This window comes from Pseudorca crassidens, chromosome 3 (genome assembly GCF_039906515.1).
Source record: "Pseudorca crassidens isolate mPseCra1 chromosome 3, mPseCra1.hap1, whole genome shotgun sequence".
Taxonomy (NCBI): domain Eukaryota; kingdom Metazoa; phylum Chordata; class Mammalia; order Artiodactyla; family Delphinidae; genus Pseudorca; species Pseudorca crassidens.
The window spans coordinates 70,431,264-70,455,528 of record NC_090298.1 but is presented as its reverse complement, the minus strand read 5'-3'; the positions used below and the strand labels follow the sequence as shown (position 1 = coordinate 70,455,528).

At 34.3% G+C, this 24,265-nt stretch overlaps 1 protein-coding gene across 9 annotated transcripts in view; it reads left to right on the top strand.

Annotated features, from left to right (window-relative positions):
- The window catches only part of TMEM161B (transmembrane protein 161B), a 69,514-nt gene extending 52,837 nt beyond the window's left edge, over positions 1 to 16,677 (top strand). For 7 of the 9 annotated variants that reach the window (XM_067731185.1, XM_067731183.1, XM_067731190.1 and 4 more), the window contains 7 exons: positions 4,512 to 4,663; positions 5,113 to 5,173; positions 5,673 to 5,813; positions 8,883 to 8,996; positions 12,934 to 13,108; positions 14,111 to 14,207; positions 15,384 to 16,677. In XM_067731185.1, the coding sequence (XP_067587286.1) occupies positions 4,512 to 4,663; positions 5,113 to 5,173; positions 5,673 to 5,813; positions 8,883 to 8,996; positions 12,934 to 13,108; positions 14,111 to 14,207; positions 15,384 to 15,661 (1,018 nt within the window). In that variant the 3' untranslated portion in view covers positions 15,662 to 16,677. The remainder of the gene's footprint in view (positions 1 to 4,511; positions 4,664 to 5,112; positions 5,174 to 5,672; positions 5,814 to 8,882; positions 8,997 to 12,933; positions 13,109 to 14,110; positions 14,208 to 15,383) is intronic. The other 2 variants (XM_067731191.1, XM_067731184.1) reach the window with 2 other exon arrangements.
- Positions 16,678 to 24,265: the final 7,588 nt, after the last annotated feature.

The window sequence follows — 24,265 nt, the reverse complement described above, 5'->3', positions numbered from 1 at the left end:
GCCTGTTGATTACTGTCAGAGTTCTGACCTGGATACATAGTCTTCTCAGTTTTTTTTCCCTGTAAAGTCTTTTTACTTTAAGCAACTGTAGACTACCAGTGTCTTTGATGTGAGAGCATAAATGCAAAAAGTCTGAAATAAATGATATTCTTACAGAGAAGGAGGAGAAAATAGTGGTAGGATATATGCAATGATAAAGTTATAGAAAAGTTTAAAAAATTCACATCACATCTTAAAATGACATGGAAACTAAATGTGCTTTGTTAAACCCCCATCAATCATTTTAATTGAAATTGACATCCTATCAATTTGACAGCCCTACTTAAGCTTAATATAACAAAATCATGCCAACTTCTGCAGTGATGTAGTATAGTCTTATTGCTTATAAATGATTTAGTAGTTGTTAGCCAAAATAGGAAGAGGATTGACAACTATGTTTAGGGAAAACTTGAACAATAATGTTAGGTGATTTTAGAAAGAATTTCGAAGGAATAAGACATGGAAATACCACAAAATTCTTCATTACAAAGTAAGAACTGGAGTGTAAATATCACTCTTTAAATTCTTACTATAATTTGCAAAGATTGTTGGTTTTACAGATATATAAGAATTGAGGATTTATTTCCCTTATTGTAAAATAATTTAGCTTCCCTTGTCCCCTGATGTTCAATATCATAGAAAAACTGACATCTATTATTATGTGGATTAGCTCTTTTACTTCAGTAGAGTTTCAGATATCTGCGTATTGCAGTACTCTATAACCAGAGTACTGCAGAGTTAAATTGAGCAAGATAACCTTGGGTCAGGGTGCTGAATATTTGGTGGAGGAAATAATGTAAACCAGTGGCATTTCCGTGTTTATTAGTTTTAATTTTTACATTAGAGCAGTAATTTGTTAATAAGAACATACTGCATAGCACAGGGAACTCTATTCAGTACTCTGTAATGACCTATATGGGAATAGAATCTAAAAAAGAGTGGATATATGTATAACTCACTTTGCTGTACACCTGAAAGACACATTGTAAATCAACTATACTCCAATAAAAAAATTAATTAAAAAAGAAGTAATTTGTTCAAATACTTGACTGTGTAACCTGAGTTATGGTGAATATAAGAAGACATTCATTTTTATTTTTTTCAACTATATGGATTTTTTAAAAATTTAATTTATTTTTGGCTGTGTTGGGTCTTCGTTGCTGTGCGCGGGCTTTCTCTGGTTGCAGCGAGCGGGGGCTACTCTTCGTTGTGGTGCGCAGGCTTCTCATTGTGGGGGCTTCTCTTGTTGAGGAGCATGGGCTCTAGGCTCGTGGGCTCAGTAGTTGTGGCTTGTGGGCTCTAGAGCACAGGCTCAGTAGTTGTGGCGCATGGTCTTAGTTGCTCCATGGCATGTGGGATCTTCCCGGGCCAGGGCTCGAACCCGTGTCCCCTGCATTGGCAGGTGGATTCTTAACCACTGTGTCACCAGGGAAGCCCCAACTATATGGATTTTTAATTTCCAAATCTCTTAAAAAAGATAGTTCTCTCTAAACGTAATAACAAAGGTACTGATTTTTAAAATATTGTCATTGGAGTATAGTTGATTTAAGAAGACATTTAGAATGAAAGTAACATGCCTGGTAAATGTCTTCAGGTGTATGCCTAAGTTCTATAGTATTTCTGGTTATATGGATCCTAAAGCATGTATTTGTTATAGAAAATATGAAAACATGCAGAGGTCTTTTTAATCAAAAACTTAATAGGGTATCATCTAGCTTTTCATGATCTGGTTTTGTTTGTCTTAAAAGGAAATCAGGTACTTAATTTATAGAATGTAGCATTATAAGTAATATTATAGTGGTCTGTAAAGAAATATATTAAGAAGTTGAAATAAATTCCTAATACAGCAATTTTTAGATTGTACCTTCACCTTGCATGTAGATTTTATTCTGAAATGCTTGGAAATAAAATAATCTTCTTTTTAGAGAAATAATGCTATAAATGGCATCTCCTTTCAGATTAGCCCATGAAAGTTCATTTGATCTATAATTAGCACACAAGACCACATTTTTTTCCAAAGAAAATAATTCTATTGCTAGTAAGTAATTAGGAAAATAAATTTTAGCGAGTATTTATCTTGAATCATGGAATTTGAGAAAGAGCAGAGAGGTTTGTGTGAAAGGGAGATTAGCTAGAGTGGGATTAATTGAGGTGAGAACAGTGAAAGTCAGGAAGGGGGATGATACTCATTGAAAAATGAGGTGCTTGACTAAAGGAGGTTAATAAAGACACTTCCCATCACACACTTCTGAGGGCCTCGTTGCCCCAGGAATAGGTGGATAAAAAAGAGCTATTCTTATACTTCATTTTATTTTTTGACATTTAAAAGAGGGAACTATCTTCTAAATAAGCCTTAAGAAAACAAAGCCTAAGCCTTTATAAAACTTAGAACATCCTTTAAATTTATAACCCTGAGTGGTAAATAATTTTTATTTTTGTTATTACCGCTGATAAAAACAGATCTTAGATTAAAACTTTTTCTATATTATTTTTTTACTTTGAGTATCTTATCCCAGAGAAAGAATTGTTTTTATCTCATTCTTCAAAAGGTCTATTTACCGTTAAAGCATAGAATTAATAGTTTCAGGTTACCTAAACTACCATGTAAAACATTATTTCTATGGCAAAATTTGTTCACTGATTGTTTGAGTACCTACTATGTGCCAGGCACTTCTTTTGGTGCTCTAACTAGTGCGCAAGAGACAAGAATCCTTGATATGGAGTTTACATTCTAGTAGAGATTTATTTCAAGTTGCATTTGAAAGATGCAAGAAAGTCATCTGTCTGTATTACCTTCATGTTGGCTTACTTAGGGTAGGTGCCCGTAAGCTTTAGAGCAGCTGGGACTCTACGTTAATATCCAGTATCCTAGGTAGGATCTTAATAGAGACTGGGTAATAACTATATTAGCATATTTTAAATAGGCAGCAAAGGACATCTTCCTTTTAAAGAGCAAGGACGAGCGTCCTTATCCTTGCCCATCCATTCCTTAATAAGAATACTTCTGGGCTTCCCTGGTGGCGCAGTGGTTGAGAGTCCACCTGCCGCTGCAGGGGACACGGGTTCGTGCCCCGGTCCGGGAAGATCCCACGTGCCGCGGAGCGGCTGCGCCGGTGAGCCATGGCCGCTGAGCCTGCGCGTCCGGAGCCTGTGCTCTGCAACGGGAGATGCCACAACAGTGAGAGGCCTGCGTACCGCAAAAAAAAAAAAAAAAAGAATACTTCTGATTGTGAGGATGTTTGAACTATTTACTTCTGTCAAGGCAGCTCTATTTTGAAAATGATTTCATGTGTTGCTGCTAACTACCACATAGCTTAGGTGCTGTATACAGTATCTTAGAGGCAGTATACTAAGTTGTTAGCTGAACATACTCTGGATCCAGACTGCCTAGATTTAAATCCCAACTGCCTCTGATCTAGCTGTGTGATCTTGAGCAAGCTATTTAACCTATCTGTGCCATAGTTTTTTAAAGTCTGGAAAAGTAATGATAATAGTTGGCTAATGTAAGGATGAAATGAGTTAATTGGTAATGCTTAGCACTTGGCAAGTACTAAATGACAGCTGCTGTTATTTCCTATGCTTGATATATAATTAATGTAAAAGTTGCTTTTCTAGATTTTTTTGGCCAAGCACCTTATTTTGTTTGGTGGGTTTATGCTTTCAAGGAGAACAATTTGGTATAATGGAAATCTGGATTCTAGCTATGGATCATCCACTGATTTGCTCTTGATTTGATTAATTACTAAGGGGGGAAAGGCTCAGATAAAATAGTCTCTTTAGTACTTTCATATAAAATTTAAATATTTAAAAATAGGTGAGCATGTTGAGCCTTTGGTTGTTTTTGAGTACTCAACAGGAACTTGTTTAAAGTATTATGTTTTATCATACTGTGAAATGCTGATCCCAGATGCTTATTTAGTTTTTGTGCCACAGCTTACACATTGGCTATTAGTAATTCTCAAATTTTGAATTAGTGGATGATTTACAGATGATTCCTATGATGTGTGTTTAATTCTAAATATAAACTACTTGACAAATATACCCAATAAAAGGTAGTTCCCTAAGATAACTGGTACCTTGGCTTTTCTGAGAACTATTTCATAATAGTTTCACTGAGAACCTATTTCATAAAATTATTGTAATAACCTCCTAGTAAATTTGAGTTAGATAAAGTAGAAATACATTCTTTCCCTAATTACAGCTTAGTATATGTATGTACACTTTTTATTAATTTAAAAATGTTATAAACTTCACTTAGATTTGCTTTGTTTTTATGTCTTATTTTCTGGAAGACTATTCAGATTTTCATTAGTTTTTCACTTACTTCCAAACGGCACTTTGTAGATAAGCATGTTGTAGCATCAAAATGAATGTTGTAGTCAAATTTTATTGGAGTTCAGGCCCTGTAAAGATGGTTGTGTTTAAGTTCCACAAAGTTATTTGTGGTTTTTCCTGAACTTTTCCTTCTGCAGCAAAGTTCTATTTTCATTAACTACACACTATTTTAAAGTAGAAGATGGTGGTGAAAGATCAGTCTGTGTTACCTTTGGATTTTTTTTCTTTGTGAAAGCAATGGCAGTCTTGATTGTAACAGAAAACTATCTGGAATTTGGACTCGAAACAGGTAATAATTTCATATCTGTTAAGTTTTTAAAATTAGGTTTGAGGCATATGTTCTGTAATGTTCTAAATAATTAACCTTTATTATTCTTAAGATCTTTTTTTTGTTTATTTTTTTAGCTAAGCTTTTGCTACCTTTTTCCAAAAATGCTGTTCCCTCCCCATTTTTTCCTTAAAGTTAAATAAGTTTCACCAATGCTAATGTTAGATAAAGATGCACACAGATAAAGATGCAAATTTTATGCATACTCATGGAATGTACAAATATCAAAGGGATGTTTTCAAAGACTATTTCTCCTAATAACTAAATTTTATTGCATTATGACATACTAATTAGCACATGAAAGAGCTATGCTCATCATTTCAAAATTTAAGATGTTCTGTTTTCTAGCATTTTATTTCCAAAGATTCTGTGTTACCCCTATGATAAGAGTAAATTTTTTCCCCCTACAGGGTTTACAAATTTTTCAGACAGTGCGATGCAGTTTCTCGAAAAGCAAGGTTTAGAATCTCAGTAAGTTTTAAATTATTATTCGGATTTAATTTTTTCCATTTTTGGTAAAATAGCATTTACTATAAGTGGTTCTTTGTTTTTAATCAGTGAAAGGAGTTCTTTTTTAAGTAGGACTGTCTCTTTTTTAGCAATATTCTTACTCATGTTTTTTACATTTGTATAAAGTATCTTTTATAGAATTCTCATTTGAATTTGCTCTTATTTAACTTAATTCCTCTTCTACTAGAGATTAAATGAAATTTATGAATCGCATGTTATTTTCTATGTTGAACATGTAGGTTAGATTGTTAAAACTGTGGCTTAAGAGATGTCTGATTTACTTTATACTTCATCAAAATCCTTTATGGATGATTGAATAAGAGCAGTCTTTTTGTAGGAGTTTACTTTGTTTGTATTACTGTTATTATTGTGGTTTGTAAAGTAATTGATTAGAAGAATGGAAATTTCTAGAAAGTTAACTTCAAAAGTTTATCAGCTTTTTTAAAAATTTTATTTTTAGGGGTCCTGTTTCAAAACTTACTTTCAAATTTTTCCTGGCTATTTTCTGTTCGCTCATTGGGGCTTTTTTGACATTTCCTGGATTACGGCTGGCTCAAATGCATCTGGATGCCCTGAATTTGGCAACAGAAAAAATTACACAGTAAGCGGAAAATGTACATAAGCACATGCAGATAAATATATGTTTTTCATCTTAATGAAGGTATATTATTGTAATGAAATCATAAATTATTGTATTGAAAATTAATAATCATTTGATGTCACACTTCTTCCTCTTTCTACTATAAGCAAGCTTCTTTCATTCACTTCTAAATTTTAAGTCCTATGTAAAAAAACCCCACTAAATTATTAAATTTCTCTTTTATCTGTTAAAATGGAAATATCAGTATTTATGTTAGTTCTTTTGAACTCAAAGATGAATGTTTATGATATTATGATCTCTGCCACTAATCTAAGGATCTATGGAAATTTCTTTAAATCAGAATTTTTAAGTTAAAAATACTTATTTAAATTTCATATAATTTTATTTAAATAATTTAATATTTTTTATTTAAAGTATTCTATTTAAAAATGTTTTGAAAGTAAATCTGTATACATAAGGAATGTTTGTTTTCCTTATATTATTGATCTGTTTGCAAGATTATTTTAGTTCGGGATGGCTAATACCGTACAGTGTTAAATATCATAGATTACTATTTTAGTTTTCAAATGGAGAAATCGTATTCGAATCTCTGCATATTGTTCAGAGCCCATTTACTATCTTATTTGTGGTTGTCACAGATTTTTTGTTGTTGGTGGTGTGGACACCTTGGCAGAGTGACAGATTTTTATCTTCATTTCATATCCAGATCCAAATTTCCAAGTCCTCTTTTTGTTTTGCAGTAGAAGCCTAAGTTGAGAATATTCCATTTTGATATATGTATTTATAGTCATTAAGTTTCTCTGAGTAATCATATTTCCTAACATTTCTGCTCTTTAAAAGCCGATATTTAATGATGCTGATTCTCTAGTCTTTTCACATTCTTATCTCTTACCTATGTCATTTTCCTTTATTTTAATTTTGAAAGTTTTTTGTGTTTTTCCTTACCTCCATTTTTCTTTATTTGCTTTGTGTGTGTATTTATTTATTCTCACCTCCCAGTACATACTCCTTCATCCCTTTTTTCCACTCCTTTTACTCAGCATGCTGTTGGCTACATCCTGCCTTTCTCCCACCATCCGTCTCTCTAATGGCTCCTTTTAAAACAAAACCTGATTCTCCCCCTCCTCTCTACACACACACTTCAGTCCACTAACCCCAGTGTTATGATTTAAATAAGCTGAAAGAGTGGGTGGAGGGGAGCCCTTCACCAGCTACTGAAACCGCTGTGGGCTGCTCCTTGATACTAGAGTGTTCCCTAGCAACACTGCATACCTAATACTGCTGCTTTCTTCCCCTGCACCCGATGATTTACCCAGGCTGTGGGATGAAAGAATCACTTTATAAAAACATTTAAAGCATTTAGTGGTGGTTTGGGGTTGGGGATGGGGGCACATTTTAGTTTCCTTCTCAGTAAAATGTGGCTTCTTAAGATTTTTCCCTTTGGGAATTTGGAGTTTTATTTTCAGTGTATTGCAAACTCCCCAACCCCACGCCCCCCCGCCACACACACACACACACACACACACACACACACACACACTCACTCACTCACTCACTCACTCACTCACTCACTCACACACCTGCCCGGATGCAGTGTATTGCAAACTCCCCAACCCCACGCCCCCCCGCCCCCCCACACACACCTGCCCAGATGCAGTGTATTGCAAACTCCCCAACCCCACGCCCCCCTGCCACACACACACACACACACACACACACACACACACACACTTGCCCAGATGCAGTGTATTGCAAACTCCCCAACCCCACGCCCCCCTGCCACACACACACACACACACACACACACACACACACACACCTGCCCGGATGCAGTGTATTGCAAACTCCCCAACCCCACGCCCCCCTGCCACACACACACACACACACACACACACCTGCCCGGATACAGGGTGTGGGAAGCTAGTTTTGTTGTGAGAACAGCATGACTGGCACAAAGAGCAGCATTCTCTTTACCCCCATGGCCAGGCAGTAGTACTTGTTTTAGTGCCAGAGCTTAGAACCAGAGTTCCACCTCTCCCTGTCAGGTGTTCATGGTTTCCTGATCTGGCCATTTGCTCACATAAATCACTTGCACTGTAGTGGTATTTTTGTGTGTGTGTGTGTGTGTGTGTGTGTGTGTGTATTTTAAACCCTCCAGTTTAGCTCCCCCAGCATGGTTGGTAATAAAAGCAGTACATGGTAATAAAATAGTCTGAAGAATTTTGTCTTTCTGAAATAAAGACAGTCTTTACCAGTCATCTATCTCTGTAGGATACAAACTTGGGACAACAATTAACAATGACATTACATCTCACACCTGAAACCTTTTGCTGTATTGGGTATTTTGCCTTGTAGGAGAAATATAAATGTCCTTGGTTTTTATAGGATAGGGAAATTAATTTCAGGTATGTTCATAATGCTTCAGGAAGAAATAAAAATGTGAGTCATTTATGATTTTAACAATGTAATTAAGACCTTTTACATGTTCATTACATATTGAAAGTTTCCTCATTTATAAGTAAGTTGCTGCAGTAGCTTCCGTCTGCCATATGCCTTCTAGTGTTATGGACCTTGCTAATCACTGTCTCTTACTTGTAAATAATGAGAAGGCACTTTGTTTTAGCTGGACTGAAAAGTATCAAAAGATGACTCCTATACTGAAAATCCATTGGATTCATTGATTGTGCAAAGTTAGAGAATCATTTAAGTACCAGTGTATTAAATCAGGGATACAGTAGGAGATTGTTAAAGAACACTAGAATAGGAGTGAACAGATTTAGATTTTAGTGCTAGATCTCCTTCTAACCTGTAATATTGCCATGAGCAAGTCATTTAACTTTCCTCAATCTGAATGTTCTCTTCTGAACAATTAAAATAATGAGGTATTTTTACAAGGGCTCAAATCAGTGTTAAGTAGTAGTGATAAATATAAAATAATGGTGACAATAGTACCTTAATATAGAATACTGAAAATAAGTTCCTACCTTCATTTTTTAAGTCCCAAGGTTCTGTAGTTTATTAGTGTATTTTGTTTCTGGATTTTTATGTTTATTTCTTAAATACTTTCAGAACATTACTTCATATCAACTTCTTGGCACCTTTATTTATGGTTCTGCTCTGGGTAAAACCAATCACCAAAGACTACATTATGAACCCACCATTGGGTAAAGAAAGTGTCCCTTTGTAAGTATGGGTATTTGGGGGCTAATTTTTATTTCATTATATAATCAAAACTTTTCTAAAATGTTATTTACTGTGTTCACATTTTTTAATGATAACATTAGGACACTATTTTTAAAACATTAATAGAAATGTTTAAAAATATATTATAAAATAGAAACTATAGGTCATCATTTTACCTTTTGTGATCTTCATTAATGGTTTTGGATGATTATTACTCTGCACTAATATTATCTTGTACAGTTGTAAGTTTTTCTGCTTTTTTTAAGACACTACATTTCTCCTACTGTTTTCTTAATTGTGAAAATTATGGAGGAAAAAATGAGTAGTATAAATGGAAATTCATATATTTAGCCCCTTAAGAGTTGTTAACATTTTCCATATTTGCTTCACTGTTTTTTGCTTTGTTTTTTGATGAAGTAGTTTTGCAAGTAAATTAGAGGCATAACATTTTTACCCCTAAGAACTTTAGTATGCATCTCTAAAAAATAAGGATATTTTTCTACATGACAATATTATCATCATAGCTATTAAAATTAAAAATAAAACCTTAACATTTTAATCAAATATTAGGTCGTATTTCCCCAATTAGACAACTGTATTTTAACAGAAGAAGGTAACATAGAAACAATTTATTAAAAGGCATTAATAACTATACTTGATATGTTAACTCATTAGCCTTATGGAACTATGTTAGAGTAATAAAAAGATTCAGGCAGAGCTGGTTCAAACCCCAGTTCTGATCCTCACTAAAACTGTCATTTGAGGGAGATTATTTTACTTCACTGAACCTCTGTTTCCCCATCTGGAAAATGAAGATAATAGTATCCACCTCACAAGGTTATCATTGGAATTAAATGAAAGAATACATGTAATGCAACCAGCTGGAAGTAAGTGCTTAATAAATGTTCCTTTCACTGCTTTGCCTCATCAAAATTAAAATAGAAAATCTTGACTAGTCAATGATTCCACAGTATGCATTTTATATTATGTATTTCTTTTAGATCCTGGTACAAATTTGCCTTGAAGTGTAGAATCGGTGATGACCATGATTTTTTTTTTAACACCTAATCTTATTGAACTAAGAAAGTATACATTGAAGTCATAACATTTTTTCCCCCACACAAGTAAGCTTTAATGGTAATTTTAACTTGACAGGTTCACTGAGTATTTAAAAGTAATCCCAAGGATCGTAGGGTTCCAGACCAAATCTCAGATAAACTTTTAACCCACATCTTTGATGCTGAAAGCATTCCTAGTCCTTCCTTGAAGTGTGATCATGGAAGTTGGATTTTATACTTCTGTAATTATGTTTTCTGATTTTATATTTGCCTTAGTTTAATTAAGAAAACAAGGAAACTAGCATTTGTGACATATACCAGTTATTATGCTGGGTATTGATATTTTACATATTTTATCTCATTCATTCTTACAGTAATTCTCTATTTATGATCGCTGTTCTCATTCCATTTTATAGATGAAATAACAGACTCAGAGGTTAAATAATTTGGCTAAGGTTATTCAGCCAGATCTGGTGTATGTAAAGCATTTAGTAGTTATACCAATATTCATTTCCCCACTTGTAGCCTACAAAACTATGTACAGATTAGTAGTGAATACTATGCTTAAAGGAAGTAGGAAGAAGGAATTTTCCCCTTGGTATGTTAAATTAACAGGAAAAATTTTGTTGCACATGAAGACCTAGAGTCCTCTTCCTATAGCTTTATTTCCTTTGTCCCATTCCCTTTTCTGACCTTCATAAATGAAACAGAATTACAGTCATATCTCTGCTCCATTTTATTCTTTTTTTATTTGTCAGATCATTACATTAAGTGATTAGACAGGTGATTTTTAATTTTTGTTTAAACTCCAAAGTCCATGTTAGAAATGGCTGCCCGTCATCCCAGGTTCTTCGTCTGTCATGTGGATTAAATGGTTTGTTAAAGGCCTTTATTTGTAGTCAGAAGCAAAAATGGATAGAATGCAGTTTCAATCTGGAAATATATTTAAACTCATCCACCCATGTGTTCTGCTTCGGCATCAAAAAAATAAAATGTGAGCAAGCAGAGTCCATATGTGTGTAACCTTGTGAGAAGAAAACCAGAAGAGAACATATGTGGTGAACCCTAGAATGGCTTCAGGAATTTGGAGAAATTTCTTCTGCCTGTTCTTTACCTGTATATTTTGTCCCAGCTCAGACTCTTTCTTGAGATACCCCATCATTTCAACTTACCAAATCCTTATGAAGTTGGTTAAATAATCTGAGTTAGCAGTACTATTTAATTAGGGACTGTTATCTAAATCCTGAACTCCTCATAAACAGAGCAGATATGTTTTGATTCACTGCCTTATACCATTCACTTCATTCCTGTTATCTGTCTCCCTCAAAGCATGCGTAATAGCTGTCTTCAGAATACTGCCAGTCAAGCCTCCTGGTTGTACCACACCAGGGAGCACAGTATTGTCTGTAAGCCCCTGGAAAGGTTCAAGGCTGTGGATGGTCTTGACTTTTGTGTACTGTCAGTCTCACATGACTGATACCTTAATCTCATTGTTCATTACAGTGTAAATGTATTGATAAAAAGTTATGCCTTGGGCTTCCCTGGTGGCGCAGTGGTTGAAAGTCCACCTGCCGATGCAGGGGACACGGGTTCGTGCCCCGGTCCGGGAAGGTCCCACATGCCACGGAGCGGCTGGGCCCGTGAGCCATGGCCGTGAGCCTGTGCGTCCGGAGCCTGTGCTCTGCAACGGGAGAGGCCACAACAGTGAGAGGCCCGCGTACCGCAAAAAAAAAAAAAAAAAAAAAAAAAAAAAAGTTATGCCTTTATGCTTCCTAACCAACAGTACATCTCTATTGGAGCTTTATGTCCATGTTCACTCATGACCTTGTAAAAAGGAAACCAAAAGAGAACATACATAATAAAGCCTTTGTTCCATCCCTATTTTCCCTCCACTTCATAAGTAGTTCAAACCAAACTATACACTTTCACATCTTCTCTGCCTTTTCTGTTTCCTGTACTGTTCTTCAACTTTATTTCCACAGGCAACTTCTATATTGTAGTTTTAGTCCCTTTCCTAGGTGCTTACACTGGACAGAAGGAAGGGGTGATAATGGAGCCTATTTTGGAGCAAAGTGTTGTAAGGTTTTTTATCTTTTTCCACTTGGTCTTCTTTATAGCCATCCATACTCCCCTCATGGTCTTAAGAATTTGGGGGAGACGCCTATAAATTCCAGATCCTGTCTGGCAGATCACACATTTCACACATTTCAACAGTCACATATTAAGCGCCTGATGTGTGCTAGAGCTTTGAATAGAGTCAGGCATGGGGTAGGCATTATTTTCAAATTACAATGTTATCTTTTATCAAAGCAGAAACTGTGGACCCCAAAAGGACATCAGAATTTACCTCTTCTTTCTAAAGTCCTTTAGGGAACATCTGATTTTGTCAGTATATCAGAATTCTTGATCCCAATCAGGAATTCAGCAGAGTGAAAGATCCTACTCAGGTATTTATATAACCAAACAAAACTCTAGCCAGAAATAGATGGGTTGATAACTTGATAGTTCCGCAAGCTCCTCTGGTTTCCTTCCTTCTTTCTCATAGTCTCCAGTTTAAGAGCACCCAACTTCCCTTTTCGTTTTATAGCCGTTTTTCCCCCCCATGGAGGAGCGTAGTTAGAGAAAAGAATCCCAAGTGTTGCTCTACTTTGTTCTGCTAGATTTATCTCGTACTGTTTTATTTCATGATACATTTATCTGTTAAGCAAGTGAAAGTATCATGCAGGTAAGTCTGTGGTAGAGTGGGATACTTTTTATATCTCTATCTGTAGCTAAGTCTAGATTTCCCTATATCTTAAATGATGAACATTAACACATATAACTAGCATGCTAGCATATTTTGGTCTTTGAGAGCACCATATCAACTTTTTGATCTGTAGAATGACAGAAGCTACATTCGATACTCTGCGACTCTGGTTAATAATCCTGCTGTGTGCTTTGCGGTTGGCCATGATGCGTAGTCACCTGCAAGCTTACTTAAACTTAGCCCAGAAATGTGTGGATCAGATGAAGAAAGAAGCAGGGCGAATAAGCACGGTTGAGCTTCAGAAAATGGTAAGTTTTATACTGCAGTCAAAATGAAAAATAGCAAATACTGAGTTGTAAATGACTATAAATAGATGGGATAATCTTAAACTGACATGTCAGAGACTTTGATCTGATTTTGGTGCTAGGTGAAGAAAGGATTTCAATTCCCTTCTTGCCTTAAGTACATTAAGTATCATACAGTTTGGGTTGCAAAGCTGTGGTATATCTACTTTTGGTAAATGGGACTCCCCTAATTGATTTGAAAGACATCACAATATATTGTATAGCCTTTATGACTTAAAGAGTAGGAAATATTAGTTTTAGTGACTAAATGTATTCCTTTTAACATTATTCCAAGTACTTGAACATGAAGCATAAAATTTAACTTAATGGGGATTCCAGAGAAGGAAGGTGCTAGGAATCCATCCACCATTATAATGGACTGGACCTATAACCTGATCGTGTCTTTTTGAAGAAATGTGGTGTTGGGGCCTCTGTTTTTTAATCTCGAAATTTCATTGTAAGAAGTATCTATCAAGATTCAAACAACTTTTTTTATGTTTTACCTTTCATGTATTTTCATACTTTGTAGTTTTACCTCAGTCGAATATAAATGGGGATTAATGTTTTTATTTATGCTCATATATGAGTGTTATTGTTATTTAGTTTGATATTTTAGGTGTCTGTCTTTAGAGATTTTAGCATTTTGTTTTATATGTGAAATAGTAAGTGAATATAAGCAATTTGAATTTTAGTGGTTTTGTTTCTCCAATTTGTATTAATCACTTAAGAAATATTTTTAAGGAATTTATTTTAATATTTTCACATTTTAAAGAACCTTCGAACTGAGCCTTTCTGAAGTCAGTCTGGTGGCATTTATAATGAAGTACAAATTTATTACCATTTAGCTTTCTTCTCATGAAAGGATTATTCATCTCTTAAGCAATTCAGTTTGACAATTATATGAAAGTTTAATTCATTCATAACATGTCAACCGTGTTAGAAACTTAAGAATGTTGTTGGTTGCAGGTCGCTCGAGTCTTTTATTACCTTTGTGTCATTGCACTGCAGTATGTGGCTCCTCTGGTCATGCTGCTTCACACAACCCTGCTTTTGAAAACTCTAGGTAGGCATACCCTGACAACTGGGAAACTTGTTGCTTTACTTTCTACCTACAGTTAATAATGCTTTTTGTTACCTACAAAGAAATAATCCTCTTAAAATTGTTTTTCTCTTTAAAAATTTTAAGAGGAAACATATGAAATTTTAAGCTGTGGAAGTTGATTCATTGATTGATCATCTTGATTTTGAAAATTCAGGCCCATATCGTTTTATAATGTTAAAAGAATTGTTTGCTAAAGGTTAATTCTGAGTAACTGGAGTGAGCACTTTTTGTCTTAATATTTTATGTTGTAAGAGAGTGATTTAAGATTTTGTTAGTGCATAACATTTAAATTATTACAAGGTACTTGTAAACTTATGAATTACAGAACCCTTTGGTGAGTTCTGCTTCAGATAACTTACGTTGATAGAGTAAAGATTTCTCAGTGGCAGAACAAAGTTCTTCTGTAAGTCTGTTCACTAAGCAATCCAGCCCATCTGTGGTGTTACTCAAGAATCTATTGTTGTATTGATCATTTCTTTGCTTAGGTCAGGCAGTCTGCCAGTGTTGGGGGTTTAGAAGCCAAAGGAACTAAAAGCATTATTGGGTGGGCTTATAGATGCTTTAGTAGAACTGTGATAGATGTAAATGTCCTTCAGGACTCTATGGAACATAAAAGAGTAGCTCAGTTGTAAATTCTGTGACACATCTTCTATCCAAAATAGGAAAGTATATGATAAAAATATTTCTGGAAGCTATTAATAATCTCTCACATTGACATCAGAGAGAGTTTCTGAGAAAGAATTTATTCTGATATTCTAGAGGTAGAAAAGATTCTAAGAAGTTATAGAGTCTGTCCTTGTCACTCCATTAGAGGTAGTTGATTCATAGATTATACAAGAAAAAAAAAGTTTTTGTTATTTTACCAGATTTTAGTGCAGTTAATTAAAAGTAAATTAGATTTTAGCTTTTATGTGCACCTCTACTGATAAGGTTAGATTATAATCTGGTCAAGTTAAGTGAATTTTCCCCAGGTGTGTAGAAAGATTATTATTTTACTTTATTTTCAACATTGAATAATTTGTTGTGCCACTAAACTTTTTGTTCTTAATTTTAAATATAAGTTAAAGAATTTATTTTTTCTAAATAACGAGCTTTGGAATTACTTTTCACGTTTTATTTGCGTCTTGAATTTTCTAGGTAATCATTCCTGGGGGATTTATCCAGAATCTATCTCTACCTTGCCAGTGGATAATAGTCCACCCTCCAATTCTGTTTACTCTGAATTACCATCTGCTGATGGGAAGATGAAGGTAACTGTTACACAAATAACAGTGGCACTGAGCAGCTTAAAAAACATTTTCACTCCTCTGCTTTTTCGAGGACTTCTGTCTTTTCTGACCTGGTGGATTGCTGCTTGTCTCTTTTCTACAAGCCTTTTTGGGCTTTTCTATCACCAGTATCTCACTGTGGCGTGAATCTCAGTTAACAAAAAAGGATATCGAAGTCACACTCTGAATTCAGATACTCGTACCTTGAAGGTCTGACAAAAACCAGAAGAAAGCAAATACAAAGGAAGGAAAACCATATCAGAATATCTTGTTTCAAATACTTCCTCTGTATTCTCAGGGTGGATTAATGGTATTAATATTTAAAATTATAGAATAGATTGTTAACTGCTATACTGTGGTGTTGGAATTTTAACTCCTTGTATTAATGGATGTGAGAGAGCTATCTACAAGTGTAATACTTCTGATGACCTTGGTTTACAGAAACCTCCATCAGTCTTTGAAACTTCTCATATGACTCCAGTTATTGATTGGTTGCTCTTAATGGTATTAAGGTACTGTTAATATTCATAATGGCTGCCTATAGAACAATCTTCAAACTGAGCCATGCTTTAGAGGAGGGAAAGAAGCTAAAGTCACTTCTGTTGGTACTATGCGAGTCACCCTTCAAACAGCAACAACAGCAAAATCCAACAGAAAGGAATAGCTACTGTATATTACAGTAAAGAAAGCTGCATAGTAATTTTAAATTTAATGGAGTTGTACATGCTTAATATCTACAAGTACTGCTGCTTGAGAGTAGCAAGAATATTGTTTTAAAATTCATTCTAGCCAACTTGAGGGATCTTTTAAAATAATTGGCTACATGAACATTTGCAGTCTTGCCATTAGGTTTGGACTGCCCATATTTTATTTTATTCTATGATCCTAAATATAGTTCTTTTTAATAGTCTAAAGATATTTATCAATATTGATCAAACTTTTAAAAAATTACTTTGTAATCCTGCTGACTACCTGTATGTATTGTACATATATATTATATATTAAATATATAATATATTGAGATTATAAAAGATGAAAATATTGGGTTCTTATAATATTTTAAGTTGCTGAATGTATTTTAAAATGTGACTGAATGAGATGTATTTGTATCTAGAAATTTTCTTTCTTTCTGGAACGAGATTAAAATACATTTTGAAAATTCATCTGAGCAAGCGATTTATTTGTATTGCCTATGTGTGAGAGTACTTCCGATTTTATAAATACTTAGGTGGTTGCTGCCAAATTAAAATTCTTTTTCTGTCATTTAAAAATAATTAGAACCTTTTGACAGATTTACCAGTATTATTTAAACCTATGTTAAATAGGACTTGTTTTAATTTGTAGTGTTTGTATTTTATTTTTTATTTATTTTATTTGTAGTGTTTTTACTTTATAGGGCAGAAATTAAAGTAATTCAAATGAAATGGGGAAAAAAAGTAAATTTTGGGGATGCTTTTTTCCATAGGGAATGAATATAAGAGATAAACAGTTTTGTTGGGTTTTTTCCCAAATGAATAGAATTTACTGGTAAATATTCTTTCATATAACTGTCTTGAGAGGCTATGTATTATGTTTCAGTGCTACTGTCACTATTGAAAGCAATTTTGAAACTCTTCTTTTGGAATTACTTTGAAGGCTTGTGGTTCATATTCATTTGAATAATCTCAGTACAGCAAGTTCTTGTCTTTTGGTGTAGGTTAAATATTTTGAAAATAGATGATATTTTAAATAAGACTGAGTGATAAAGTAAATGCTTAAGTTGGATAAAACTCTTTGGTTGAAATGAATTGTGAATATAATATAGAATGATAGTTCATGTGTATTTCCAAAAGCAGCATTCCAAATATATCTTGAGATATCAGCATCACTAAAATAAGTATCTTATAACAAGATTACAGTGAAGTGTGACATTTATTTTGTTTATGAAAGTTCTTACATGTTGGAGTTGCAAAAAATCTCACCTGGTATTTATAACCATTCTTATTAAAAAGCTATACTGTGAAAGTTATAATTAAAGTTATTATTTTGATTTTCAGTGATTGTATAGTGGAGTAATATGGAGGGAAAGGAATAGAATTCATTATTGGATGGAATAACGTATTTTTGAAATACTGTTGATTGACTCTTTTTAAACTTGAATTCTCCCTAAGTATATTATGAACTTACACAAACTGCTTGTTAACTGAAGTGATGAGTTGGTTTAGGTTTTTTTAGCCTTTTAAAGCAAATTTTGAGAGAATGATAGTTACGACTACTAACTTTTATTTAAGCATGTTGTGTTTGTACCAAGAATTATGTTAAGTGCAAAAGGGTTTGTACTTTATGTAAACCAAGTAATATTTTTTAAATTGAGATATAATTGATATATAATGTTGTATTAGTTTTAGGTGTACAACATAATGATTTTTGATACATGTATATGTTGCAAAATGATTGCAAATAATATTTTTGAATACCCCAAATTAGGCCAGTAGATCTTTTGTTTTTTATATTGGGCTTTAGTCAGTATAAATGCTTCAGAAGTCAGTTATTTTTATTTTATATTTTTGCCAAGTCAACTAGGAACCCGTAAAATCTTGCTTTTACTATGATCTGTAGAATATTGCTTGACAACTTGTTGGTTCCAGCCCTCCCCACCCCCCCGCCCCCACCCCCACCCCCACCCCCACCCATTGCACTATAAAAATTAGAGCTTATTCTCCTTCCTACTCCCATTGATTTGTCTGAAATGAAAAGCATATAATTTTGTCTTAATACCGCATGCATTTTGATTATCTTTGGTATTTTCCCTAGAATTTCAGTGTTATGCATAAATGACCAGTGCATCCATGCAGTGTGGGCTCATTGTCTTACTGTTTCTAATATAAATATCATTGGTAAAATAGTGACATTTCTTCTTGAGTTTTGATTCAGAAGAGATATTCATCTATTAATGGAATTGATAGGTCCAGGAAGCAATAAGTAGAATTCATTATGAAATCTGTAATTGGAACTTCACTGGATAGATTTATTCTTTCAAATGAAAGATTAACTTCTCAGTATTGTAAAGCATGGGGTCTCAACGTTCTCTGAATTCATACACACTTTCTGAGCCATCACATAATTGAAAATGGTCTGTCGTGGTATATGGCTCTATTCAGCAAAATAAAACTAAGTGATTTTTGAATGTGGATCATCCTTTGTCTTCACAGAGCTTTAGGTGGCTTAAAGAATCAGATTATGGTCCTAGAGCTTGAACTCAGTGTCTCAAATAGTCATACAATCTCATCTTTTAGTTCCCATTTGTCGCGTTATGTCTATACCCTGAGTTTATAGATGAGCTGGTTATACGCCCTGAAAACTCTGACATGGGCATTAAGGATGATCAAAGAGCTAATGTCAACCTTTCCCTTCTTTTTTAAAATTTTCATTGGCGTATAGTTGATTTACAATGTTGTGTTAGTAACCTTTCCCTTCTTTAAAATGGTAAACACTTTACTTATTTTGTACCTAAGAAAAAGGAAAACCAGATATAGCCTGTTCATATGATTCTATTTTGTTACCATTGAACTCCTTTTTAGCTACAGAAGATTACATTGGAAGGGCCTATCTTTAATGATTCAGAGAGTTTGTATTTTTCTATCCTATTGTTGTTTTTTTTGTTTTTTTCTTTTTTCCTTTTCCTTATAACTCCCTGTACGTAGCTACTCCCCTCCTTTCTCCCATTTGGCAAAAGGCTACCCATTTTATAAATGAAGTAGCAGCACAATTTTCTGGCAAGAATGTTGATCTAAGAATCAGGAAGCATTTCTTCTCATCCCATTTCTTCCTGCAATTATCTGTTTTTTTTGCACTTACTAGGCGTTAACTGATACTAATTAAACAAAACTGAATTACCATCACTATTGACCTCAGGTTTATCACATGTAAAATAAAATAAATAGTTTACATTAAATGTACGGCTATACATTTCCAAATCTGATATTTATTTGTGTTTATGTTAGCATGAGAAAAATGAATAGCTGTTTTTGGCTTCAGGAATGGTTACAGATCATGTTAGTTAGAGGACATTTATTTATTTTTAGTTGAGAATGACTTTACAAAGAACATTTTCTCCGGGAGTATTTTGGTTTGTACTCAATTATTTGTTTAATAAATATGTATTGAGTGCCTATAATATTCCAGAAACTGCCCTACATACAGCAGTAAACAACATATCAAAATCCCTGCTCTCCAGGAGCTTAGAGTCTAGTGGGCAAATGCAGGCACTAAGCAATGATGAATATGAATCACATGTGGAATAGGTTAGATAGTGATAAGATCTAATAGGCAGGGGATGGGGGGGCATCAGGGAAGGGGGAAAATGAAGTTGGAGGGTAGGGATAAAATTTTAAACGGAGCATTGAGGGAAAGCCTCACTGAGAAGATGATTTCTGAATAATGTTTTGAAGAAAATGAGTACCATCATAGGGTTTCTTCTAATATCACTGTGGTTCGTTGGTCAGCAAAACGCCCTGATTACTTGGACTTTGCTAAGTGTGAGGTCACTAAAGAAATGTTTTAAGAAATGGACAATATTGTATATTCCCCTTTTCAGTTGGTGCATTGTATAGGAAGGATTATAGCCATTGAATTAAATGCTGCTTGTTTACTAATGAACTAAAATATGCAATAAGTATAATCTCTTGAGTCTCCTTTTTATAGCTTTTCTGTCGAGTGCTTTTTAACTTAATTTGGACATTTTTACATTTTATTTCAGTAGAACTTTTAAAGACTCAAAGGGTTGCAAAAGAGTTGAAGATATGTCCATTTGGCAGACAATATGATATGTATATGGCAGACAGATTTTACCCATAGTTCTTTATCTGTCAGATAATCTGTTACACAAATGTAATTATGCAAAGGGTAGCATAGCTGAGGACGAATTTGGATTAATAACATCTTATCAAAAATTTAAATACATATATAGCACAGTTTGAATATATTAAGTACCCATTGCTGAAGTATTAAATATGAGGGAGATATATATTTCTAAAATAGTGCTCTATACAAAAATTAGCTTTAAAATCTATTTAGTTTGTTTGGAATGTATTTTCTTTCTGTAATTCTACAGTGAAACAATTTGTACTTATGAATAGGAAATTTCAAAAGACTAATAAACAAATGAAACTGTGTTAGTAGGGCTACTTTGAGTAAGTAGTAATGATAAGATATAGGAATTATTGTAATAGTGTTTTGTTTACCCTATATGTGTAAGCTCATTCTGTCTTTTCTATTTTTAACAATTCCTTAGAGCGTGAAATGTAATTTTTTTCCACGTATTTAAATTTCCATCATTATAGGAGATGGTCTGTGTACCTGTTTTGGACAAGTGGCTGATGTCTAAAGTTGATAGTCTGTCAACTTGATAGTCTGTCAACTTAATTGTCTGTTGAAATGGAATAGCTACATCAGAGAAAGAATTGAATTATAGAGGGCTTCCCTGGTGGCGCAGTGGTTGAGAGTCTGCCTGCCGATGCAGGGGACATGTGTTCGTGCCCCGGTCCGGGAAGATCCCGCATGCCGCAGAGCGGCTGGGCCCGTGAGCCATGGCCACTGAGCCTGTGCGTCCGGAGCCTGTGCTCCACAATGGGAGAGGCCACAACAGAGAGGCCCGCGTACCGCAAAAAAAAAAAAAAAACAATTGAATTATAGAAAAAAACAAAATTTTATTTAAAAAATTTTAATAACAGTTTTTTAAATTTAGTAGTAAAATCTTAAAGAGCAACATTGCAACAGTGGGGAAAACAGTCATTTCAACTATTGGCACTAGAGTAATTGGGCATCCACATTTAGAAAAATGAACCTCAATCCCTATCTCATACTACACACAAAAATTAATTCAAGAGGGAGGGACCATATTTTTCATTGTAAAAGCTAAAACTATAAAGTTTTTAGAGGAAGTCATAAGAGAATAGTTTGATACTTTTAGGGGTAGGCAAAAGTTTCTTAGGACACAAACCATTTTAACCAGAAAGTTTATTTTAGTGCTATTGGGGCTGGCCAAAAAGTTTGTTCGGGTTTTCTGTAAGATGTTAATGGAAAAACCGAAACAAATTTTTGGCCAGCCCAAATAAAATTTCAAAGAAATTAAAAGTTTCTGCTCATCAAAAAACCTGTTAAGAAAATAAACATGTCATAGTTTGATAAAATATTTGCAAAATGTGAGACAATGGACTAATGTTCAAGGTAAATGAAGAACGATTTAAAAAAAACAAAACAAAGGATGGGCAAGAAATATAGATACTTCACAGTTAACAAAAAAGCACATGGAAAAGTGCTTAATCTCTAGCAATTTTAATATGGTAGTCCTTATTACAGTTTCTTATATTTATTGCACTGAGTTCATTGAGGTTCTTAGATCACTAGGTTTTTATCTCAGGTCAAGTTAAAGACTGACTAATTTTTCCATCCTGAGGAAAGAAGTAGGAACACAGTTGCAATGCACTGTTGGATTTTACAATAATTTTTTGGTAGCTTTTTCTGCAGAAGAAAGTGTTGAAAGAAAAGAGTGTTAGATCTTTAAAAGTTAGGATGGTTACATAAAATATTAATAGTACTACCTGGGTCAGCCACAAAAGGCTTTTCAATTATATGATCAGACATATGCAGTAAATTTGATAATAGTTTTCTTTGCCTTTTAAAGTATTGATTCTGCTTGAGAATATTAAAGTTCTTGGCAGAAGTAGTAGATTTCAGTTTTAGCATTTTAATGGAAGACCACTCTCTGGTCTTGTCACTTTACTTGAGAATTTGGAAGTATGGTGTTTGTACTTACTTAACTGGCTTGCAGAACAATAAAACATTTTTTGTCTGTTATTAAAAAAAAGTTGAATTTGTCCCACAACTCATTGATACCCTGTTCATTTTTTTCTAGTTCTTTTTCCCCCCTCTGTTTCATTTTGGATAGTTTTTATTGCTATGTCTTGAAGTTCACTACTTTTTTTTTTCAGTGTCTAATATGGTATTTAACTCATCCAGTGTATTTTTTATCTCTAGAGGTTCAATTTGGGTCATTTTTATTTTCTCCATGTCTCTCCTTAACATGTTTATACTGTACTTTCTTGAACATATAGAATATATTTATAACAGTTAACTCAGTGTCTGTGTCTACTAATGTCATCTTCTGTATCACTTTGAACCTTGTGCCTGTTGATTGATTTTTCTTCTCATTGTGGTTCATATTTTCTTGCTTGTTTGCATTCCTGAAAATCTTGGACTAGAAGCCAGACACTGAAATTTGCCTTGTTGGGTACTAGATATTTTTGTATTTCTTTAAATATTTCTGAGCTTTGTTCTGGAATGTGGCTAAGTTACTTGGAAACCTAGGAGACAGTTTTGACTCTTTGAGGCTTGCTTTTAAAATGAGAGCAGCTTTTAATTTAGTGTTAATTTTTACCCGTTACTGAGGAAATACTCTTCTGAGTATTCCACCAATGCCCCATGTGTTGCAAAGTTTTCTCACTTTGGCTGGTGGGAACAGGAACTATCCCTACCCCTTTTTGAGTCCTAAGGATTTTTGTGCCTGTTCCTTTCTGGTGATTCTTCCCCCAACATTGCGTGATTTCCTCAAATGCATCTATTGATCAGAACTCAGCTGAAGATGTAAAGGAACTGCCAATCTCTAGAGCTCATTCTCTTTACAGCTCTCCTTTCTGATACTCTTCTATGATTTCTAGTTGCCTCACCGGGTTCTCACAACTCAGGGAGACAACTGGGCTCAGTTTAAGGTTTTGTTTTTTTGTTTTGTTTTTCCCCCCCCAGAGCTGTGGCTTGAACGCTTCAGTCAGTAAGCTGGAGCAGAATTCACCTTGTAATTTATTTTTCCCTCAGGAATCACTGTCCTGTGCTCCCTGTTCAGTATCTGAAAACTGTTGTTTCATGTATTTTGTTCAGTTTTTTAGTTCTGTAAAATTAAAAAGTGCATCTGCTCTCTATTAACTTCACCTTGGCTGGAAGTGAAAGGCCCCAGCTTCTAAGTTTTAGTTTTTTACTGGGGACCTTTTCTACCCCACCAAGAGTCTGTTCAGAGACAGCCTTCCATTCATATATTATTTTAAAAGATGTATCACTCAACATCACTTGTCATTAGGGAAATGCTAATTAAAAAACCACGAGATACCAGAATGTATCCACTGAAATGATTAAAATTTAAAACTCTGACACCACTAAATGGGCATAAGAATATGAAGCAACTGGAACTTTCATATTGATACTTTGTGGTGCAGCCACATTGGAAGTGATACAACCACTTTATAAAAAGTTCTGGTAGTGTTTTATAAAACTAAAAACACAGCTACCCAGCAGCCCAGCAATTCTACACTTAAGTGTTTACCCAAGAGAAATAAAAACACACTCACAAAAAGACTTGATAAGAAAATTCATAGCGGCTTTAATCATAATAGCCCCAACTAGAAACAGCCCAGGTATCCCTCAATAGTAGAATAGATAAACACATTGGTATATTTGTACAATGCAATACTACTCAGCAGAGTAATGAGTAGTAATACATGCAAAGTGATTTCCTTACAAAGAATACTGTATGGAAAGGGGAAAAAAGCTAACTTGTCAGTGGAGAAACCAGATAAACATCACCTTAGCCTAGTGATCAAGGTTAGCATCAACAATAAGTTAGTAGTATGTATCCTTAATGTGATGAGAATGGCATGTATACCTCTTGGCATTTCTCCCTAAAATCCCTAACATTAGTCTAATCATGAGAAGAACATCACA